This window comes from Suricata suricatta, chromosome 9, assembly GCF_006229205.1.
Source record: "Suricata suricatta isolate VVHF042 chromosome 9, meerkat_22Aug2017_6uvM2_HiC, whole genome shotgun sequence".
NCBI classification, from domain to species: domain Eukaryota; kingdom Metazoa; phylum Chordata; class Mammalia; order Carnivora; family Herpestidae; genus Suricata; species Suricata suricatta.
The window spans coordinates 129,838,415-129,859,147 of NC_043708.1; the positions used below are offsets into that span (position 1 = coordinate 129,838,415).

The 20,733-nt window shown below is 51.0% G+C and overlaps 1 protein-coding gene across 1 annotated transcript in view; it reads right to left on the reverse strand.

Annotated features, from left to right (window-relative positions):
- Positions 1–20,733, reverse strand: part of SLCO3A1 (solute carrier organic anion transporter family member 3A1) — a 240,524-nt gene that overhangs the window by 59,177 nt on the left and 160,614 nt on the right. Inside the window, exons 3-4 of the mRNA XM_029952294.1 lie at positions 17,616–17,714; positions 7,950–8,213 (exon numbers count right to left, since the gene is read on the reverse strand). Of these exons, the coding sequence (XP_029808154.1) occupies positions 7,950–8,213; positions 17,616–17,714 (363 nt within the window). The remainder of the gene's footprint in view (positions 1–7,949; positions 8,214–17,615; positions 17,715–20,733) is intronic.

Consider the following 20,733-nt stretch of genomic DNA (forward strand, 5'->3'; position numbering starts at 1 on the left):
CTGCTAGTTCCTAAAGTGCTGGATTTCCAACGGGCCTTCTCAGAGCCTTCAATGTGCTGATGTCACCGTGGAGCTCCAAATGCGTCATGTCACACACTGTCGCAAGCTTATTTTGTGTGAGGGTCTCCTCCCCACATTTTATCTTATTTGCAACTGTCGCCAAAACAACTCTGATGGAAACCCCCCAAAAGAGCCTCACCACCTCATGCATTTGTTTACAACTGGGGGTTCACTTAGAATCTCCTGAGATCTTAAAGACATCCAGGTACCTGGACCACCTTCCCCTTCTCTAACAGACTCAAGGAATCGAGTCTCTGGGGATGCGGCCGGAGTGTGGGCATGTTTCAAGAACCCCACAGGTGATGGTGAATCAAGCCCCTAGTTGGAAAACAATGACCATATAATCCAGACACTTTAGAAGAGCAATGCAAAGGCCCTCCATAACTATAATTTTACCAACGTCTTACTGAGTGGCCTCAGATACCAGGAACTCTGCTAAATGTAGGAACGAACACCAGACTATATTCTACCACGACCTCTTCTAAATCCTATTCCCCAAAACCAGATCTTTCTCTCCCACCCACATTTTGGACATTTTTTTTAAGCTTGTTTGAGAGAGATAGAGAGAATGGGCATAAGCAGGGAAGGGACAGAGAGGGAAGGGAGACAGAATCCCAAGCAGGCTCTGTGCTGTCAGCATGGAGCCCGATGCAGGGCTCGAACTCACAAACCATGAGATCACGACCTGAGCTGAAATTGAGAGTCATATGCTTTACCAGCTGAGCCACCCAGGTGCCCCTTGGACGTTTCTGCCCCCTGGCCCAGAAGCCCTCCTCCTCCCTCCATCCGCTGGGATCCTGCTCATCCCTCCAGATCAGGCTGAAATGCTACATGCTTCCTGCACGGGTCTTCAGGTCCTCCCTGTGGACTCAGGGCATCCCTCTGAACTTCCTGCAATCCCCACCACATAGTACCCTGATCCTGGCAACATCTCCTGAAGGCCCAAAGAGTTTTACATGAACAAGAGAGTTCTGGGGTCCCCTGGGGTAAAACAACGCCAGCCACCTTCTCTTAGGCGGGCCACCCAAGGCCTTTAATACTTGAATATATGGTCTGAGTCTCCAGGAGGGTCACATAGTCTACAGACGCTTCCTCAAGCCTACTTGGCCATGTAACCTTCCTTCCTCCCCTCACTAACCTGTTTCACCCTGAGCATCTCTGACCATTCTGGCCGGTGCACGTGTTCCGAGGAATCCCCATTGGGAAATGCTGTTCTCTGGTTGTTCCTTCCCTCCCTCCCTCTCTTCCTTCAAATACCACTTGTGGGGTATCCATGGGGTGCCAGGCACCGTGCTAGGTGCCCTCACATGTGTCATCTCAGGTGCTGTGCTGGACACCCTGTGTCCTGTTCACAGACATGAAGCCCCGGCACGTCCTCCACGAACGCTGGTCAGAACGCGATGAAACCCCTGGCCAGACTGGTCCTGGGCACCTGCAGGTACAACTCCTCAGCACGGCAGTGTAGGGAGCAGAGGCAGGCAGTGTGGGGGCGGGGGGATGGCTGCCTTGCCCACAAGACCAAGAAGGAAGATTCTAATGGGAAACCCACACGAGGGAGAGCACCCTTCTGGAGACAAATGGCAGGATCAGAAACACTCGGCCATTTCGCCTGCAGAGCAAGGGCTCTCAGATCTCAGATCGGCAGCTCCTCCCAGTAACGTGATGCTCAAAGGCACAGGCCCCTCATTAAGGGAAATGTGGCAGAAGCTGGCTGCTAGCTGGCAGAGGACAGAGGAGGCCTGGCCCAGTTCTAGAAGCTGGAGGCGTGAGCCGGGTCCCTTGGCCAGGCCGGTGCATGTGGGACCCCTGCCGAACACCAGGAGAAGCAGTGGGTGGGGAGGGCTAAGCACCCAGCCCCAGACCCAAACACCTGCCAGGGGACTCACAAAGTCCTGGGGGAAGTCTGCCCGAGGCACTGGGCCAGCAGCCCCTCCCCCACATGGGCAGGTCACCTGTGGGCCCGCTGTGGCACTCAGCACAAGTGGAGGTCCTGCTGAACCCACGTCCATGGGTGGATCAAACACATGCCAACACCCTGGGAGGGGGCTGGGGGTGAGGACAGCTTGAAGGAAAGCAGCAAACTTCTGGGCTGGGCAGTGCAGGTCCAGTGATGCCTACATCCCTCTGCTCATCAACTGTGTACCAAGCACCGATGTCCAAGAGCAGGAGCAAAAGAGAGGCGGAGCTGAGTAAGGGAATAATCACTCAGGCAGCGGTAATGTCAGGACCGTGACACGGAGAGCAGCATGCCTTGGAGGGCAGGGAAATGTCCTTGTGGACGCTGACGGGATCAGAGTTCCAGCTAAGGGAACAGCAAGCACAAAGTCTGGATGTGGAAGCTGGCAAGGTGAGGCTGGCATGGAGGGACAGGGCGGCAGTGGTGCCCCGGGAAGGCCTCCACCCCTGTCCCTTTAAGCACCAGGTGGCCACACGATCAGGATCAGATGCATTCTGCAACCCTTGTAGTTTGCAAACAGACGGGTGGGGCAGGGCCGACTGGAGTGCAGGAGACAGCGGAGACGGCTGGAGAGAGATTCGGGTGGTAAAGTCAGCAGAAGCCAGGGACTGACGGCGTTAGGAAGGCAGGAGGGTGGAGAAGGCAACAACCAGGACAGATTTTATCTCCCCTGAAAGTCAAGGTCCCCTGGAGCTGAGCGCTGCACTGCCTCCCTTGCAAAGAGAGCAAGTGGAACAGAAAGAGGGGACATTTCTCCTGACGCAGGAAGGACCTCTGTTCAATCAACCCTGGGCGGATCCGGGGGGGTCCAGTGAATCCTTGAGGGACACCATGGAAAGAGCTCAGGATCTGGAGTCCGGGGACCGGGCCCCGTTCTTGGCTGCGCCATCCACACGGAGGCGGCCTGGGAACGTAGTTTAACCCCAAGCTCCATGGTTGGCATGGAGATTAGAGACATTCATCAGCCGGACTGTCGAGACCCAGTGGGAGCTCCCTGCAAGAGCTTGGGAACTCATGAAGCATCCTCCGCATTTTTGGGGTGGTTTTTATGACTCTGAGCCTGAAGCCCCACTGGAGCCCTGCCAGCTCAGCTATTCCCTGTTGCCACCCAGTGCAGCTATTTTTCTGGGACAGGAAGAGGCCACTTGGCAGTCAGCGTGAAGTGCACAGAGACAAGAGTGCTCAGCTTTTGACTGCTCTTCTCTCAGTGATCAAAGGCACGGCTCTCCGTTCAGATTTTAAACCTCTGGAACAGTTATACTCATCCCAGCTAGAAAGCCCGTCAGAGGGCTAGGACGTGCCAATGCTTACAGGGAGCGGGTTCCTCCCTCCCTTTTAGCCTCTAGCCTCATCTAGAAGACCCACTGTTTTAGGGTACACCGGTGCTGGTGCAAGCAGGGCTGGAGTTCAAGTGCACTCTGTTGAAAAGTCGGCTAGCACCTGCTGAGGACACCTTTCCTTAAAGACAGAGTCCATTTATTGCCCCCAAGATGTAGCATAAGAGGCACTGGAGGGGCGCCTGGGTGGCTCAATCAGTCAAGTGTCCAACTTTGGCTCAAGTCATGATCTCAGTTCATGAGTTTGGCTCTGTGCTGACAGCTCAGAGCCTGGAGCCTACTTTCGAACCTGCATCTCCCTCTCTCTCTGCCCTCCCCCTGCTTGCACGCTCTCTTTCTCTCAAACATAAACAAACAAACAAAAAAAAAAGAATAGAGTGTCTGATGTCTTTAGGGAACCAGATAGAATGCGATGGGGAAGGGGTATAGCATGTGGCTGTTGAAGGATCCAAACCATCAGAGCCCCTCTAGGGCAACTGACACCAGAGACAATTTCCAAATAAAACACAAACTACAGACATGAGGTTTAACCCACTAGTTGGTGACAACACTACATTTGTCTATAACAGCCTCCCGAACTCCTTCTTCCCTCTGGGTCTAGACCTTCCCAAATCGTTCCACAAACTCTGAGCATCTAGATTCAGGAGACCACACTGTCCTGGCCCCCACACAGCTCTGGCATTGAGAAGAAGTAGACACAGCACCAGGCACAGAGAAGGGATGCGAGGGGGTGAGAAAAGATGAATCAGCAAAGCACTCTGAAGAACAAGGTTGGGAAGAGGGGTGTTAGAGATAGGGCACAACGAAAATACTACCCGGTGGCACAGCTGAGATGCAAAACTGCCTCTTGGGTTTGCAGACTCCCACCCAGGAAGATACTAGAGCTTAACAAACCTAAGCATTTGGTTGCCTGCTGCCTGCTTTGTTAGGCAGTTGTGTGGTAGTCACTACTGTCACTACAAGCCGGGGACTTCCGGGCTGTGCAAGTAGCAATAGCTTCTCTACACAGTTATAGAACATCATTGCGCGCTTTCTTTCTCTCCTCTTCTTTTCAGACTTGCAAACCCAATGATGGCCAACTTTGTTGCAAAGAGACCCTGAGTGAAACCCACTTTTGGGGGCGGGGGAGTGCCTTGAAAAGTGAACCACAAGCCTGAACTCCTATGTCCCTGGAACTTGGTTTCCTCATCTATAAACAGGAATAAGTGAAGTATCAATGAGACTATATGTGAAAAGCCAAGGGGCGTTAAAGCAGCATGGCCAAGGTTACATGATTAAGAAGTTCTGGCTGAGCTGGGTGTGAACCCAGTTGAGCAGCCTCACTGCTCTCCCAGAAGTGGGGAGACTGTCGTAGTGGAGAAGGTGCTCTTGGCACAATGCCAGCTCTTCTCAGAGGCCTTCCTTATCTGCACGGCATGTCAGGGGACACAGATGGACGGACGGCTGAAGAAGAAACCCATTTGCGAGCTCAAATGAAACAGATGAGGTGTTGCAACACATATATTTTTAGAGCAACATTAATTCCTCCATGTGCAATGCCGCTTAGCTTATCTGTACCCATAAACATGCAGCACAATGCCAGGAGACCTCGGGGGCTTTCAAAGCTGCAAATGGGATCAAGAGATTGGGAGCACTGGCTGACCCACGTGGTGCTTTGGGAGGAAATGCCCATGTGGCGAAAACATGGTCTCGCGTGGAAAAATGAAGGATGTAAACCACCACGGCCCCCTGTCCATGTGCCGGCACGTGTAAAATGTTTATTGGCATAATAGCTCACATCCCTGTATCCTGGCTCCTGGAGATTCTTCTAGACACGCTGCCTTCCTTTCCTGACATTCTTTAGGTCCATTAACAGACCTACTGCCTCTGGGAACTGCTGATTCTAAATTAAAAATCATTAATTATTAGAAGTGGAGGCTGGGTATACACAGGCTGTGATCACTATGGCCTAGGGCGAGTCTCAGACCTGTCTACCCACCTGTGTACTGGGCAGCCCAGCCATGGGACATCCAACGCTCACCTGGCCATTGCTTGAACTCTTTTCGTGCCTTCCACTACTACAACGCCGGCTCCCGAACAGAGATTTCCTGGGTTACCACGGTGTCCCTGGAGCCTAGCAGTGTGTCAATACATGTGGACTAAATTGAATAAGTGGAGTTAAGGAGCAACTGGATCATAACCCAAGAGTTCTGAAGACGTGACATCCCTCGGCCTCTGACCCAGGAGGTGGGCTCTCCCTCGCCTGTCTGCTGTATTTCCATAGCCTGCTCTGCCGTCCGTTACTATGGTCCTTTCCATGTTAGGCTGCCTTTGCTAGCTGGCTGGGCTGTCCCTAGGCTGGATGGTGAGTACGCTGATGGCATGATTGTATCTTTTCATCTTTGCACCCCAACAGATGAAAGGTAAGAGATTATTGGATCAGCTCTTGTAATCGGAGCTCTGGCAATCAACCACCCTGGGACAAGCAAAGACCCATAATGGCTGCCACCGCTCTGGTCCAGGATGTCCTCTGCAAGGCCACCTGTGTCAGCCCTGTTTATCCCCGTGGATCTGGCTGCTGGGATATACTGTGCGACTGCCTGAGCCATTAGGGGGACAGGAGGCATCACCTTCTAACCAGCTGTTTGGTGGCAGTGGGGGGGGAGGCTCTTCTATTAAAACTTCTGGGGGTCCAAGTCAAGGCACCCTCCGAGGACCCAGGTGGGTGGCCTTCTCCTCTACCTATGCATGCTGGGACTCAGGGAGTGGCTTTTAAGACCTTCTTTGGGCAATTCCTAAATTCTCCTTTGGTAGAAACGATTCCAGAACATGGATTCAGACATCACATTAGGTTATTAATTAGTCTCATCTAGGGATTCACACACATCTTCTTTAATTCTGCCGGCCACACTGTCACCGAGGAACGCTGTCACAACAGTATACTTGCAGAAACGAAGCGTGGAGAAGTTAATGATCCTAGCTCTAGGGAAGAGTGGGGCAGGGACCTCGGCATAAGGTGGCCTCAGCTCTGCCCTGTGACCTCAAACATCTTCAGAGAAGATGCACCTCATTATACAAAAGCTTGGTAAAGAGACTGTCACCCAATTTCCTTTTTCTTTAAAAAAATTTTGTTTTAATGTTTACTATTGAGAGAGAGAGAGAGAGAGAGAGAGAGAAAGAGAATGTACAAGTAGGGGAGGGGCAGAGAGAGAGAGAGGGAGGGAGACACAGAATACCAAGCAGGCTCCAGGCTCTGAGCTGACAGCAGTGAGCCAGGACAGGGGGCTTGAACCCGCCAACAATGAGCTCGCGACCTCAGCCCAAGTCAGACGCTTAACCGACTGAGCCACCCAGGTGCCCCCACTGTCACCCAATTTCTAAACTGACCACTGACTGAAAGACTGTAGCTGCTGACGGGTGTCCCTGGGCCCTGCAAAGAAGCGACCATCCACCTTCCTTCCGGCCCAGCCTCAAGGAGAAGGAGTCTCCAGCCTTGCTCCTACCTGCTTCCAAAACCCAGCAGGTTCTCCAGGGAGCCCCAGGAGCGGTCCTGTGACATAAGGGGCCCTGCACAGACCTCACAGTGGGGAGGGGGCCGTGACACACACCAAGCGGCTCATCACCGCTTGCCTTGAAGAGACCCTACCAAACAACGGTGGAAACAACCAGGGGGCAGGACAAGGATGTGGGGCGGGGCTCCTTCTCCTTCTCTTTCCACATCACTGCATGGGTCTCCCCATTCCGTCAGAAGAGATGCTTACTCTTTTTCTTTTAAAAATAACCAGGAGAGCCTGGCCACGTTCTCACGTGTGACTCTGTTATTAAGACTGAGTTAATACTCTTTCCAGAGGAGCACCTCTTTCACGGAGGGGGCGGAGCGAAATGCACGTTGGGTGTGGCTTTTTTTTTTCATAGTTTATTGTCAAATTGGCTTCCATACAACACCCAGTGCTCTTCCTCTCAAGTGCCCTCCTCCATGACCACCACTTCCCTTCTCCCTCCACCTCCCCCTTCAACTCTCATTTTCAGTATTCAATAGTCTCTCAGGTTTTGCGACCGACCCTCTCTCTCCCCAACTCTTTCCCCCTTCTCCTCCCTGTGGTCCTTCATTAGGTTTCTCCTGTTCTCAAGGGTGTCATGCTAAGCAATATAAGTCAGGTGGAGAAGGACGGATGCCATATGGATGTGGCTTTTGAAGATTGCCTGTTGCAGGCAAAGAAAGCCCTACTTCCAAAGTCCTTTCCTGCTCTGACATGCTTGTACGCAGCAGCCTGAAAGTCCGAGGCTGCCACGAAAGATCTAGAACCTTCTTCCAACGGAAGTTTCTGTTTATGATGCAGCAGGTCCTTTGATGACCCGTGGGGTCTCCACTGGGGACACTGGTCTGCTGCCCCTTTGCTAAGTAGTAGTTACACTTTTTTTTTTTTTTTTTAAGCACCAGGTCATTGATGTCTCCGGGCTAAAGCGAAGCATCAGACCAGAGAAGGCAAATCATGGGGACAAGTGTGGTGCTACCTCGAGCCCCCAGCACCCAGTCCTGAGGGCGAATCTATCCCCCAACAGCCTCCCCACCCCATCACCCTGCCTGTCAGCCCCCACGGTCAAGGTGCTGCTACCTTTCAGCTGCTGAAAGCACGAGGCACTGCTGTCCGGCTCCAGGGGGTGCCTCAGGACCCCGTTGCTGGGCTTGGGTCTCTCGTATTCTCTCTCGGGGAGCATGGCCTGCTCGCTCTCCATGGCAGGGTCTGAGTGTGGGGGCAGAGACTGCGGAAACCCGAACATCAAGACGGAAGAGAAGAACAGTAAGGCACCACAGAGCAGAAAGCCGCCCCACCAGGCTCCGATCCAGCGGGGGTCGTCCGGAGTGATGTCCAGGTTACCTGCAAGGAGAAAGAGCAGTGAGGACGGGGGAGGCGGGGGCGCGGCAGGGGCCGGGACCTGGCTGAGCTTTCGAGTCAGCGGCACAGACAGGCGAGGGCCCTGGAAACGGCCGGGGGAGCGGGGGGAGGGGTGTGGACGCTGCGCAAGAAGCCCCTCATTCCACATCAGTGCTTCTGTTTCTCCCAAAGCTGCAGGCTGAGTGCTTTCCCTCCTTAATTTTCTGGTCTCCTCTGTGTTTCCATCAGTCCAAACAAAAACGGTGTGAGGCCCGACACCCTCTGAGTTAAGGCTGGAGCTGACTGGCTTGGCAGCACGGCCAAGGTGCGCGGGCGAATGCACAAAGGTACGGAAGCATTTACTGTTCGAGGGTATATTTCCACACGACGTCCACTACTCTGGGACCCATCAAGCGGCGGCGCATGTGACATGCCATTCCTCACCCCGGCCCCCATCTTAAATCAGGTTCCCGGATCACAAGCGAGGGGCATGGAAGGAAATCGAGAGCCAGGACACCTGGAGTGAAGACCTGCTGCTTCTCAGCACGGGAACCCCAGGCTAGTGATTGGAACCCTCTGTGCCTCGCTGGCTGACCTGCAGGTTGACGACAAGGACAGTACCTTACGGAGTTTGTGGGGAAGATCAAATGAGCCACCCCAGATATAAAGTGCTCAGCGTAGTCCCTGGCAACGGGCTTGGCCATTTCAACGGTTCTGGCTCAATATTTACGGCCAGGGTCCTGTTTCTGAACTGCCAGTGGATAAGTTAATTCAAATCTTGGCGGTGGCCTGTGGCTTGGGACAGTCCTTTATTAGAGAGCCTTGCAGCCAGCGTGCATGTGGTACAGCTGTCTGTCCGATGACTTCTGTGCTTTTCCGCTGAAGTCATGAAGACACACTGTAGCTCACCCCTTGGCAGATTTTTTTTCTTTTGGAGGGTCTTTCTCTACAACTGCTTTTCATAGAGCACTCCCAGATGAGCTGCTTAGAAATGTCTCTTTGATGATAATCCCATGCTTCTGGAGCACAGAAGAAAATTCTTGGGAGTCAGGGGCACGGCATATAGAGCTAACAGGGCTGCGGGCCTGGACCAGATGGGTGGACAGGCATGGGAAGAGAAATGACCACAGACACCGGGCGAGGACTTCGCCATTTGTAAAACTCGCTCCCTGAAGACTGGTCGGCTGCTGCTGATGAAAATCCCAGCCGTCATTTACCGAGGGCTTGCTCTGCACGAGGCAGTATGCAGAGTATATTTTTTCTTTTTTAATATTGTTTATTTATTTTGAGAGAGAGAGAGAGAGAGAGTACACATGGAGGAGGGGCAGAGAGAGAGGGAGAAAGAGAATCCCAAGTAGGCTCTGTTGCTATCAGCTCAGATGCGGGGCTCAAAGTCACAAATGGTGAGATCATGACCTGAGCCAAAATCAAGAGCCAGATGCGTAACCAACTGAGCCACCCAGATGCTCTATACAGAGTGTAGTCTTAACTGTTCCAGTCAACCCTCCCCTCAACCTGATAAAGTAGAATCTCTTATGATCCCAATTTCTTTTTTAATTTTTTTTAATGTTTTATTTATTTTTGATACAGAGAGAGACAGAGCATGAGAGGGGGAGGGGCAGAGAGAGAGAGGGAGACACAGAACCGGAAGCAGGCTCCAGGCTCTGAGCTGTCAGCACAGAGCCTGACGCGGGACTCGAACCCACGAACGTGAGATCTGACCTGAGCCGAAGTCGGAGGCTTAACCGACTGAGCCACCCAGGCGCCCTCTTATGATCCCAATTTTATATAGATGGGAACATCGAGGCTTAGAAAGTTAAGGTACTCTGCTCAAGTTCACAGAGTTCAAGACTGGAACACAGGCATCCAGACGCCAAGGGCCATGCTCCGTATCACTTTGCTACATGGCCCCTCCGGACTGGCTTTGTTTCGGGCTCCCTGAGCAGATGATTAATTCTGTGCTTTGTGCCCTGGGCTTAAGACCGCCAGCTCTGCAGGCAGGTGGTAAGCTGGCCATCAGAGCGTCGGTGGTCTCTGTTCTGGACGCCCTGACGTCAATCTGGAAGCTGTCTCTACGGCACAATAGACCTGATGCGTTTGTGTGGTTACATGTCGGAGAAGAGAAGGCCTTTAAGCTTTAGCAGGCCTCGGGGTGAATCACCGCTCTGCTACTCACTAGCACATGAGGCTGGGCGAGCTACTTACCCTCTCTGAACCTTAGCTTGAGCATTCGCACAATAAAGCTGACGTCCACCTAGACGGCTTGCAAGAAATAGAGGTAAGGAGCAAGAATCACGTGACACATGGTAGGTTCTTTGTGATGGCAGCTCCTATTATTTCTACTTGTATGTGTCTATTTACAGGAGTGAGAATTTCAAGAAACTTTTATTATTTTTTAAATCTTTGTTTTTGAGAGAGAGCCCAAGTAAGGGAGGAGCAGAGAGAGAGACACACATACATGCACAGAATCTGAAGCAAGCTCCAGGCTCTGAGTTGACAGCCCAGACTCCAGTGCGGGGCTCGAACTCATGAGATCGTGACCTGAGATGAAGTCAGATGCCTAACCTACTGAGCCACCCAGGCACCCCTGAAACAGACTTTTTTTTTTCAAGGATGGGAAAGCTTTCAAAAGGCAAGAGGAAACCCAAGGTGATCTTCAAAGCACCTTTATGCAAACAAGAGAAGAGGAAAGGAAGTAAGATTGCCTCCAGATTCAGCAGGAATGTTCTCACCAGTCACTCACAGTGTCTCTTCACCAGCTGCTAAGCAGTGAATGAAAACAAAAGACGTAAAAGGGAGCCTGGGTATCTCCCTCTATTGTCAATGGGCTCCATAAAGGGGGATTTGAAAGCTGGCAGATGTGAGCCAGCAGAGAGAGAGAGAGATCCTGGCAGTTGTTTGGGGGAACAAAATTAGTAGCACGGAGAGAGTCATATTTTAGTTTGGAAGTTAGTGAGTCTCTTCTACATGTGAGGAAGCATCCCAGGGCTGTGGTAGGGAGGTGGAGGTTTATGTGAATGTGTCAACTCACCCCCCGCAGGTATGTGCATGTGCACGGAAAGCCAGCGTTTGCTCATAATTTGTAAGACGGGGGAGAGCATGTGACACGTGTCAGACCAAGGCCTGCCTGTTACATGCGCCAGTAGAGAAAGCGGGGTCTGCAGGAAGGCGTGCTGGGGTGGGGGGTAGGGTTTTGTAGATCCAGGAAAATCACAGTTGATCATTTTAGGAAGTACTGATTTTTTTCTCCTCTCTCTATCTCAACTATCCAGAGTGCTGGGCAGGGAGAGAAGGGACCTTCTGAACTCCAGCTTTGGAGCATGCTCCCCTCGGGTTGAGGGGGGCTTAGCAGGTGGAGTTTCAGTCCCGATTTTCATGGTTCACAGGAAGACAACTCATGCTGGAACCCAGCCTGAGAAAAGTCTTTGCTGAGGCACCTTCTCAGAAAGGATCGGGGAAAATCCCTCCCCACCCACCTGCCAGCCATCACTGCCAGCCACTTGCCCATGTTGGCTGGCAGAGAATGGGGTGGTAGATGTCACAGAGGTCCTCATTCGGATCTCCTGTCCTGAGAACAGGAGGATTACAACTCCCTTACGGTGAACTTGGGCACAGCCATGCACCATGGAATTCTGCCATTGAAACGTGAGCACAGGGACACGTGTCCCTTCTGCAGAGAGCCGCTGGTGAGCTGGTGCCTGACTTGCCACGCTCTTCTGCTCTGCCTGATCATGGAAGCATGTGAGACCCTCCTGAGATGATACCCAAGACGTTACAGTGAGCAAAACGCACAGTATATCCGGCGTGAGCCAGAAACAAACCTTCCGTATTATTCCAAGCGACTAAGATTTTGGAGGTGTTTGTCACCACAGCAGAACCAAGCCTACCCTGACTCTGACAGAAGGCTCAGGACATAAAAATTCATGCTCTTTAAGACCAGCCATCCTGGACAGGCTTGAAATAGTGAAAGTATTGTTTCAGCTGCAAGTAGGCGATGGGGAAAAAGACTCTTTAAGACTCTTTACTTTTCTTTCAACTTGGCCCCATGGAGTCTCTTGATCTTATTTTCTTGTTTTTTTTTAAATTTGAGAGAGAGAGAGAGAGAGAGAGAGAGAGAGAGAGAGAGAGAGAGAATCCCAGGCAGTCTCCACACTGTCAGCACAGATTCTAATGCAGGGTTTGATCTCACGAATGGTGAGATCATGACCTGAGCTGAAATGAAGAGATGGATGTGTAAACCAACCGAGTCACCTGACACCCCGTAGTATCTTGATCTTAAAAAACGTACAGCAGGGTCAGCATTTTCTGGAAGACTGGCCAGTAAGATGCCCAGAGCAAAACCGAGAAGCACCCATCCATCTCGCTTACCTGATATAGCTAATTGCCAATGAAACCGGAACCATAAAGGAAAAAAAAAAAGGCATTGGAAAGAATGGGGCGGAGACCGGATCCCAGGCTTGCGGAACAGCCTAAGCAAAGACGTGGCATCCTCAGGGAACTCGGAGCGGACTGGCTAAACTCTACCCAGGCACTCGTCAGCCCCTCGGTCATTCTGGGTGTGGAATCAGTGAAGCAAAGCATTGCCATGGGGGAGATTTCTGTCCACCATGAGATCGGCACAGTCCAGGCCTGCCTTTGCCTAGCTGCCAGTGAGCGTGAAGGATTTCTGCTTTAAGACAGCCAGGTTTCTAACCCTGCCCTGTCTTGGAATCCAACATGTGGAGTGTTTTTGTGGTTTCACTGGGTAGGCTGAGCAAACTTTTGGCAGATGTTTGCTTCCGCTGTTGAAGGTCATGTAAACATATGGGATTTTTCTCCCACTTCTGAGGACTGTAGGTAGGAGAATACAGTCACAGGGAACAGAGAGTCAAACTGGTTTAAAACGAACCAAACAACCAAACCAGCCCCCGAGGATACCCGAGACCCGAGAAGAGCAGACCAAAGCAAATTTGGGACACTGACTTCTTACTCTGGGGCCACGCTAATGGGTATGTGACACTTTGGCTCTCTGAGCAGATTTTTTCTTTTTTTCCCCAGTCCATTTACCTGCGTGTCTAACCTATTTTGTGAAGCTTTTGCTGTGGGACTCAAGCATTCCAAGAGTATCATTAAGTTATAGACCAAATTAGAAAGCGGAGACAGGAAGGCACTGAGGGTAGAGGACAGCATGGAATGTTCAGGATCCCGGCTGTTGAGCTAATTAGTCTACCACGAAGGAATCTGATGAATCCGGCAGCCAGCCCTGGAGTGGCAGAGTGGGAGGCTCTTGGCTGGTTGACCTTTCTCATGAAGCAAACATACAGATGCACCTTATTCCAGTTGCACACCACGCAGTCCTAGGGGACCAGCTGGTGCGTGCCTTAGCACGGGTCTATATGGAGGTGCTGACCAGGTTAGGCCATCTCAGCGAGGCCTTTGTCCACTGAAGGGGGCAGCCTTCGGGCAAAAGTCCTGGAGAAGTTCCAGAGACGGGAGCTGCCCAGTTTGGAGTCCAAGGCCTGGGGTTTGAAGCCTGCTAGCTCAGGAAATGAGTCAACTTCTCTCTTACTGTGTGTTTAGTACACCCCAGGCTCTGTGCTATGTGCTTTGCATGACTAACTCTTGTCACCCATGCACAGACCCATGGGGAGAAAGGCCCTCAGGGTCCCACAGCTTGGAGGGGGCACAGCTGAGATTTAAATGGAGGTCTGATTGCATCAGCGGAGCTCAGAAGTCATAACCACTGTGTGAGAAGCCCTCATCTGTTAAGTGGGGGAACAGCAGGACCCAGCTTCCAACGGGGATGTTCTGAGGTTCGGAAGAGGCCATCTAGACACAGCCGTCATTAGGGGTCAGTTCATGGCTGCCATTATCGATCTTTCTTTGCAAAACCCACTGTTAAGGTGGGGTCACACTCTGTCACCAAGTCCTTCTTTTTCCTAGGTTCGGTTCTCAATGGGTTTCACTTTGAAAAGACATTCTACGGAAGCAACTCTGGAGACGGCATCCTTCCTTCTGGGGCTGTCAGAAGAGGCAGCTATCCTTAAGAAGACGGGCAAAGGGAGCCTGGCGTCTTAACATGGCTGGCAGAACCCTCCTGGGGAGCTGCTCAGGGGTCTCCCCACCCCACCGCCGGCCTGTTCCTACAATAAGCACCTCCCCTCCACACAGACTGCCACTGGCCTCCCTCACTGCTCTCTCCCTTTCAACCCTGTCTCCCGAGCACGGCCAGGCCACACAGAGGGCACACTCTCTCCTCCAAGTGCCCCATGGCAGGGCTCTGCCTTGCCTGCCTCCCTACAAGGTCCAGACCACTGCTTTCTCCAGTCCCCTGCCTGGCTCTCAGCTGGGGTTTGGAAACACATGGCCGTGGGCCTGGCCCTTTACATTCATGCTTCTGTTTGGACAGCCCTAAAGAGAGGCTCTCTCTGGTCTTCACTGGTGAAGAAAAAAATAGAGCAGGGTCATCCCTGAAGAATTAAGAACTCCATTCTCAAAATACGGCCTAAATCCACTCCAGAGAGAACAAGTTTCAGTCACAAGATTAGAAATCATCAAAACTGCTGGCAACTATAGAAGTGGGGCTTGCTCTCCAATAGAATAAATTATGTTCTTCCACCCTCTAGTGGTGAACAGCAGCATCAGCGCCCCCAGAGCCCTCAGCCAGGATGCAAACAAAAGATGGTGCGGGCTTCCCTTTCTTAGGGACACACTGGATGGGATTTCTGCTGTTAATTCATGGGGCGGGGGGGGGGGGGGGGCTGCCATCAGCAAGATGCCCAGCTGGACTAGAAACGCGTCCATCTTCTTATATCCGGGGAGGCTTCAAACTGCGGCGAGCCCAGAACCACGGATGATGTCACTTGACACCAGGCCCCAGGTGGTGAGGACAGATGTAGCACAGGGCTGCAGGCAGGGCTCCGGGCTGAGGAACGGCCTGAGCAAAGGAATGAATGGCACACCAGCACACTGAGGAGAACCATGAATGAACCAAAGGTCCACCCCTTGGTCATTCCAGGCACAGAGAAAAGATGCTATTTCATTCCCAGGAGAGAGCCTCCCTTGCTGAGAAGATACGGGCTTTACACAGATAGCCGCTTGGACTGGGTACATCCCTGTCCCTCTCTAGGGCTCAGTTTCCTCATTTGTACAATGAAAGCACTGGAAGACAATGATATGAGGTCCTTTCCAGCTCAGAGATTCTGGTAACCCACTTGCCTTAATCCAAGAGACCACTGCCGACACGCTAAAGGCAGAACCTACTTCTTGGCCACTTGGCCTCTTCTTCCAGGCAGGCTTCCCCCTTGCATAGGGCATGCAACCCCTCCCCTCACTCTGTTTCGCAATCCCTATCTTGTGCTGCCTTTGGCACAGTGGTGGAAGCTTCTTCATCCATGCAATCAAAATGGTGGCCAACTCCCACCACTCTGATCAGGCTTGTCGGGCTCACCAGGAGTGGGGTCCAAAGGGTCCACCAACTGCCGCAACACAGCAGCATCCAACCACCTCCTGAACAAACCCAGCACTTTGAAAGAATAAGTAAATAAAGCTGCACTTGACCCCTTTTTTCCCTCCCCACTTGGAAATTTGTAACATCATTAGCTATAAGTAAATAGATCCATGGGATTAATGGAGTGAATCACAAAGCAACTTGATTGGATTTAAAACCACATTATTTCTTTGGGGTGAATTAGTAAATTTAGCACTGCCAAGAGATGATGGATGGAGAAGCCAGGAACTGAGCTCTTATTGATCCTGAGAATAGATTGGTACGAGGAGGAGAAGCTGGAATGGCTTCCTGCCCTCTGTTCTCGGAGGGAAAGAAAACATGGCTTCTCTGCTCACTGAACCACACAGAAATAGAGTGCGCTGTTCTGGACTCAGAGTCGAGTTGTGACCACACGTGGTAGGGGATGCCCAAGATGGCCTCCACTGATCCTGCTCCTGGTATTCCCGTCCTTTCTTCTGAGTGTCAATCAGAACCAGCGGCTTGCTTTCAACCCTCCAGAATGATTACAAACAGACGGTGGCTCGGGTCTTGCCGCCCCGTCTCACCGTCTTTTGGGTTGTTTGCTCTGGGGGACTCTGGTGAGGGAGCCCTGTAGAGAGTCCCACGGATGTGAGCCTGAAAGCGGATCCTCCAAGGCCTGCCAGCAGCCTTGGAAGTGAACTGAGCTTTGAGACCATGTCAACATCCTGACTGCAGCCTCGTGGGAGACTCCGAGTCAGAATCACCCAACCAAGTGGCTCGTGGATGCCAGACCCACAGAAATGAACTGTTAACAGGACAACTGTCTGTTGTTTTAAGTCACTAAGTCTGGGGTAATCCGTTACACAGCAAAAGAAGACTGATGTACCACAGGACCTTTGCTCTGGCCATTGAAACCTAAGGAGAAGCTTCAAGACCTTCATGAAGTATGTGACTCGCCACAGGCTGGGGTCCGATGAACCTTCCATGAGCCAGGCCCTGGAGTGATCCGATGAGCCAAGTCTCATCCTCCACAACCCCGCCGGCCTGCACTGGGTGTGCATGTGCCTGAGAAATAAACTTCGGTTGTAGAAAATCGCTTAAGGGGTGGCTCAATCGGTTAAGCGCCGGACTTTGGCGCATGTCATAATCTCACAGTCTATGAGTTCGAGCCCCGTATTGAGCTCTGCGTGGACAGTGTAGAGCCTGGAACCTGCTTTTGATTCTGTGTCTCCCTCTCTCTCTGCCTCTCCCCCACTGTGCTCTCTCTCAAAAATAAACATTTAATAAATACATACGTACATACATACATAAAATCACGGAACAATTGGGAACTTCGTATTACCCCAGAAAAACCTGGCTTATCTTAACTAGCCCACGTCAGATCAAAGTGTGCCAAGGGTCTGGGGTGGGTGGGGCGGTGCAGAGCAATCTGAAAAATACCCTTGCTCTTCCTGCTAGGGACACAGAAGTTGCTGGAAATGGTGTTGAGGTGTGGCTTGTTTCCTCATAAAGGCCACCGCTACACTGTCTCACAGAAAGAAGTTTCAGATCTTCTGTCCCGCTGACCCCATGGGTCCACTCGCGTTTCCAGGGCACACTGAGAAAGTAGGATTCTCAAATACACTAATGGACCAACATTCAGGGAGAAAATGCCAGGCGTTTCCACCTCTGTCCTCTCATTGAATTCTTACAGTAGCCTCGCGAGGCAGGTATTATTGTGGTTACCCTTAATTTACAGACGAGGAAGATCCACATTTGAGGAGTAAAATCAACTCCAGGGATTATTCGGCTCCCGAGTAGACGCCAACCCTCATGCTCTTTCCTTTGGGCCAGCAGCTAGAGCTCTCTGCACAGAGCTTGCCCCTTAGTAGGAAAGTGGTAGAACCCAAAGCCTGGAGGCTTCCGATGGAGGGCACGCTCCCAGGGGCGGTAGGAAGTTGAGGTACACTCCTTACTTGTGTCAATGAAGACTGCATCCACATAGATTTTGGTACAGAAAGAGCCCAGGATAAATCCACAGGCTGGTCCAAACACCAGCATCGTGAATAGGATTCCTAAAAGAAGATGAAAGGGAGATTAGATTAAAAAAAAAAAAAGAACAAAGCAGCTGATGACCAAAAGAGTCAAAGGTCAAGGATATTATTTCACACCGATCAGATGGGAAATCTGATTATACAAATAACATTATAGGAATTGGTCCAAAAACCCCAGTTCTGAAGCACTGTTATGCAAGAGTTCTCTGGTTTTTGGTAGGGTGCTCTGAAATATTCATGGTCCATGATAGCACTTACTTTTCGAGGGCTCCTTCCCACACCGCATCAACCAAATTAAAATACACCCACGTCTGTCATTAAATTGTTTAAATTGTTACTGTCATAAACATTTTTGAAAGGATTTTTATAATTTTTGCTTTCACATTTACTTGGCTTTATGTAATTCAGTTAATTTACGGTTGGCTAAGATTTCTCAGCACTCACTGTACAAACTCGGGAATTGTTGTAAAGTGAGAAAAGTCAAAACCACAAATTATTTTCAAGTGTCATAAAATGTTTATGGGCAATAGATTTTGCAAAAAACAGAGCTGACATAATGGTATGCTTTGAGGACATTTAATTAGATGTTTTATTAATTTTAATTCTGCAGCTTCCCCCTCCATGTTTTGGAGTTACTATCTATCATTGTAATAGTTCTTCAGAATTCGGGCTTTTCTATAGGACTTGAGAAGACAATACTAGACATGTATTTAAGTATCTGATGGAAACAGAACCTGGAATTTTGCACAAACCTTTTTATTCATTCTGGGAGAAGTACCAAGCCTAAACTAAAACCCACAGGCTGTATCTATTCAACTAAATGCAGTTTCGTAGAACATTCCCTGAGCAATGACAGTTCCCAAGGCCCTGGGAATAAAAATAGGAGTAAAGACGTGGTCTTTCCTTCAAGAAGTTGGCTGTCTTTGGAGACAAGCAATGCGTGGCTTGATCCAATCCAAGCAGAGAGCCCAAAAGGCGGGTGCTAACAGGTCCACGTGGATGCATGAAGAGCAAGGTTGGGGATGAACTCAATCAAAGGGAGCCTGTGCTCAGTGGGGAGCACTTGTGGTCTGCTCACAGGGGTAGACTAACTCATCCTGACCTCTCGTGATGCCATCATGGACCCACTCAAATATTCATTTATGCACTCAGTATTTATCCAGCTCCTTCTATGTGCCAAGCAGTAGTTGGAGGAATGGAGATTCAGCATTGAACCGAACAGTTAAGAATCCTAGCCTTCCAGAGCGGTCTTAGAGATGGAGAGAAAACATAAACTATAGGCAGGAGCTCACCGGTTTATATACACTTGGCAAAGGAAACCACATCTTCCCCGTTTATAGACAGAAACCCAGACCCCAAAGAAATCACTCGAAGACAGCTTAGAAGGGGGTGTTGTTTGACAAAGGAAGGAATGAAAAGAGAATGGTTTATATCATGGAAATGGGGCTAACTCAATTCTTGGTGAAATCCTACTCTGTGCTTTGGAGCAATCCAGAAGTTCTAGAGTCTCAAATAGAAGTTGTAGACCCTCAAAATATCTGCTCCCAAGCTGGCCAGAGACCCCTCCCCAATTTCACAGTTATTCCTGTTTATAACAATCTTGAGAAGATCAATAGCCACTTTATTGGTGCACTGGGTCTGGTTTGTCACAACTTAGACTAAGATAACCAAATGGAGGAAGTTGAGAATGTTTGGGGGTGTTACTGGAAAAGTCTAGAATATGGGCAGATATGGGCTAGAATTAAGGGGGGGGGCTCTCCTTTGCAGGGTGGAGTTAGGGACCGGAGCTATTTTGGGCCCATTTTCCAGGGAGGAAACTGAAGCAGGAAGAGATGTGGAGAAAGACCCAGGGGGGAGGTGTGAGGGCACGGACAGCGGGGTGTCCAACGCAAGAGCAGCACCCAACATAGCCTAAAGGGATTTCTGCTTAGGGTAAAACTGTGAGGCCAGCGATGCCCTCCCATTCCAGGCTGTAGGCAAAAGTGAGTCACTGGTCCTCTAAAAGATGGCTCAGTCGGCAAACCATTTGCTCAGGTAGTTCCAAAAGGAAGGGACACAGGAGACAGGAACACAATTCTCCTGCCAAGGACACTGGAACTCCCCTCGTGACTCCTGGCTGATATCCCAGCAGTCGCTCTGAGCCCCCCAGACACCCCCTCACCACTCGGGATAACAATACCTTTTCTCATGCCCATTAAATAGAACCCCCAGCCAATGTAATAACCGCTGATGCATCCCTGAGCGACTGAGTCATGCAAATCACAGCTAATACTTAATAGGTCAAAGGACTAAGCTGTGAGTAGTCTTGGAAGAAAACAACTGATGTGCTGAAGAGGTTGTAGAGACTGTTTGTTATTCCCACCCCCAATGGGGACAGTGCAGAGTTCGGACAGATCAGTCATCACGGAACAGCTGGGGACCCCAGGTCCTGAGCCTCCTGCCCTCGCAGCAAGTTGTAACACAGAAGAAGGGGCGTCCCTCAAGCTCGACTGCCCGTAGGAGCCCCCCTCACAGGCCAGCCATCCATTCTAGCAGCTCAGCTCGGGTGGGCACAGGCCCCCCACGGAGACATGGTGCACCGGGGCGTCCTCTCCATCGGCCAAGACCTCCAGTCCTTCTAGGAGAGGGCAAGGGTTTCCAAGCCCCCGTGGGGACTGTGGCTTTTCCATTTCACAGGATGGAGTCCTCCCACAGTGCCAGAGAAGCCTGATGGGACCCAATTCCAAAAACCAATGGAAGATATGGAACACACATACATTCTTAATTTTATGCTTATTTGTTTTGAGAAAGAGGGAGGGAGAGGAGCAGAGGGGCAGAGGGGGAGGGAGGGAGGGAGAGAGAGAGAGAGGGAGGGAGGGAGGGAGGGAGGGAGAGAGAGAGAGAGAGAGAGAGAGAGAGAGAGAGAGAGAGAGAATTACAAGTAGTCTTTGCACCATCAGCTCAGAGCCCGATGTGAGGCTTGAACTCACAAACCGCAAGATCATGACCTGAACCAAGATCAAGAGTGAGAAGCTTAACCGACTGAGCCACCCAGGTGCTC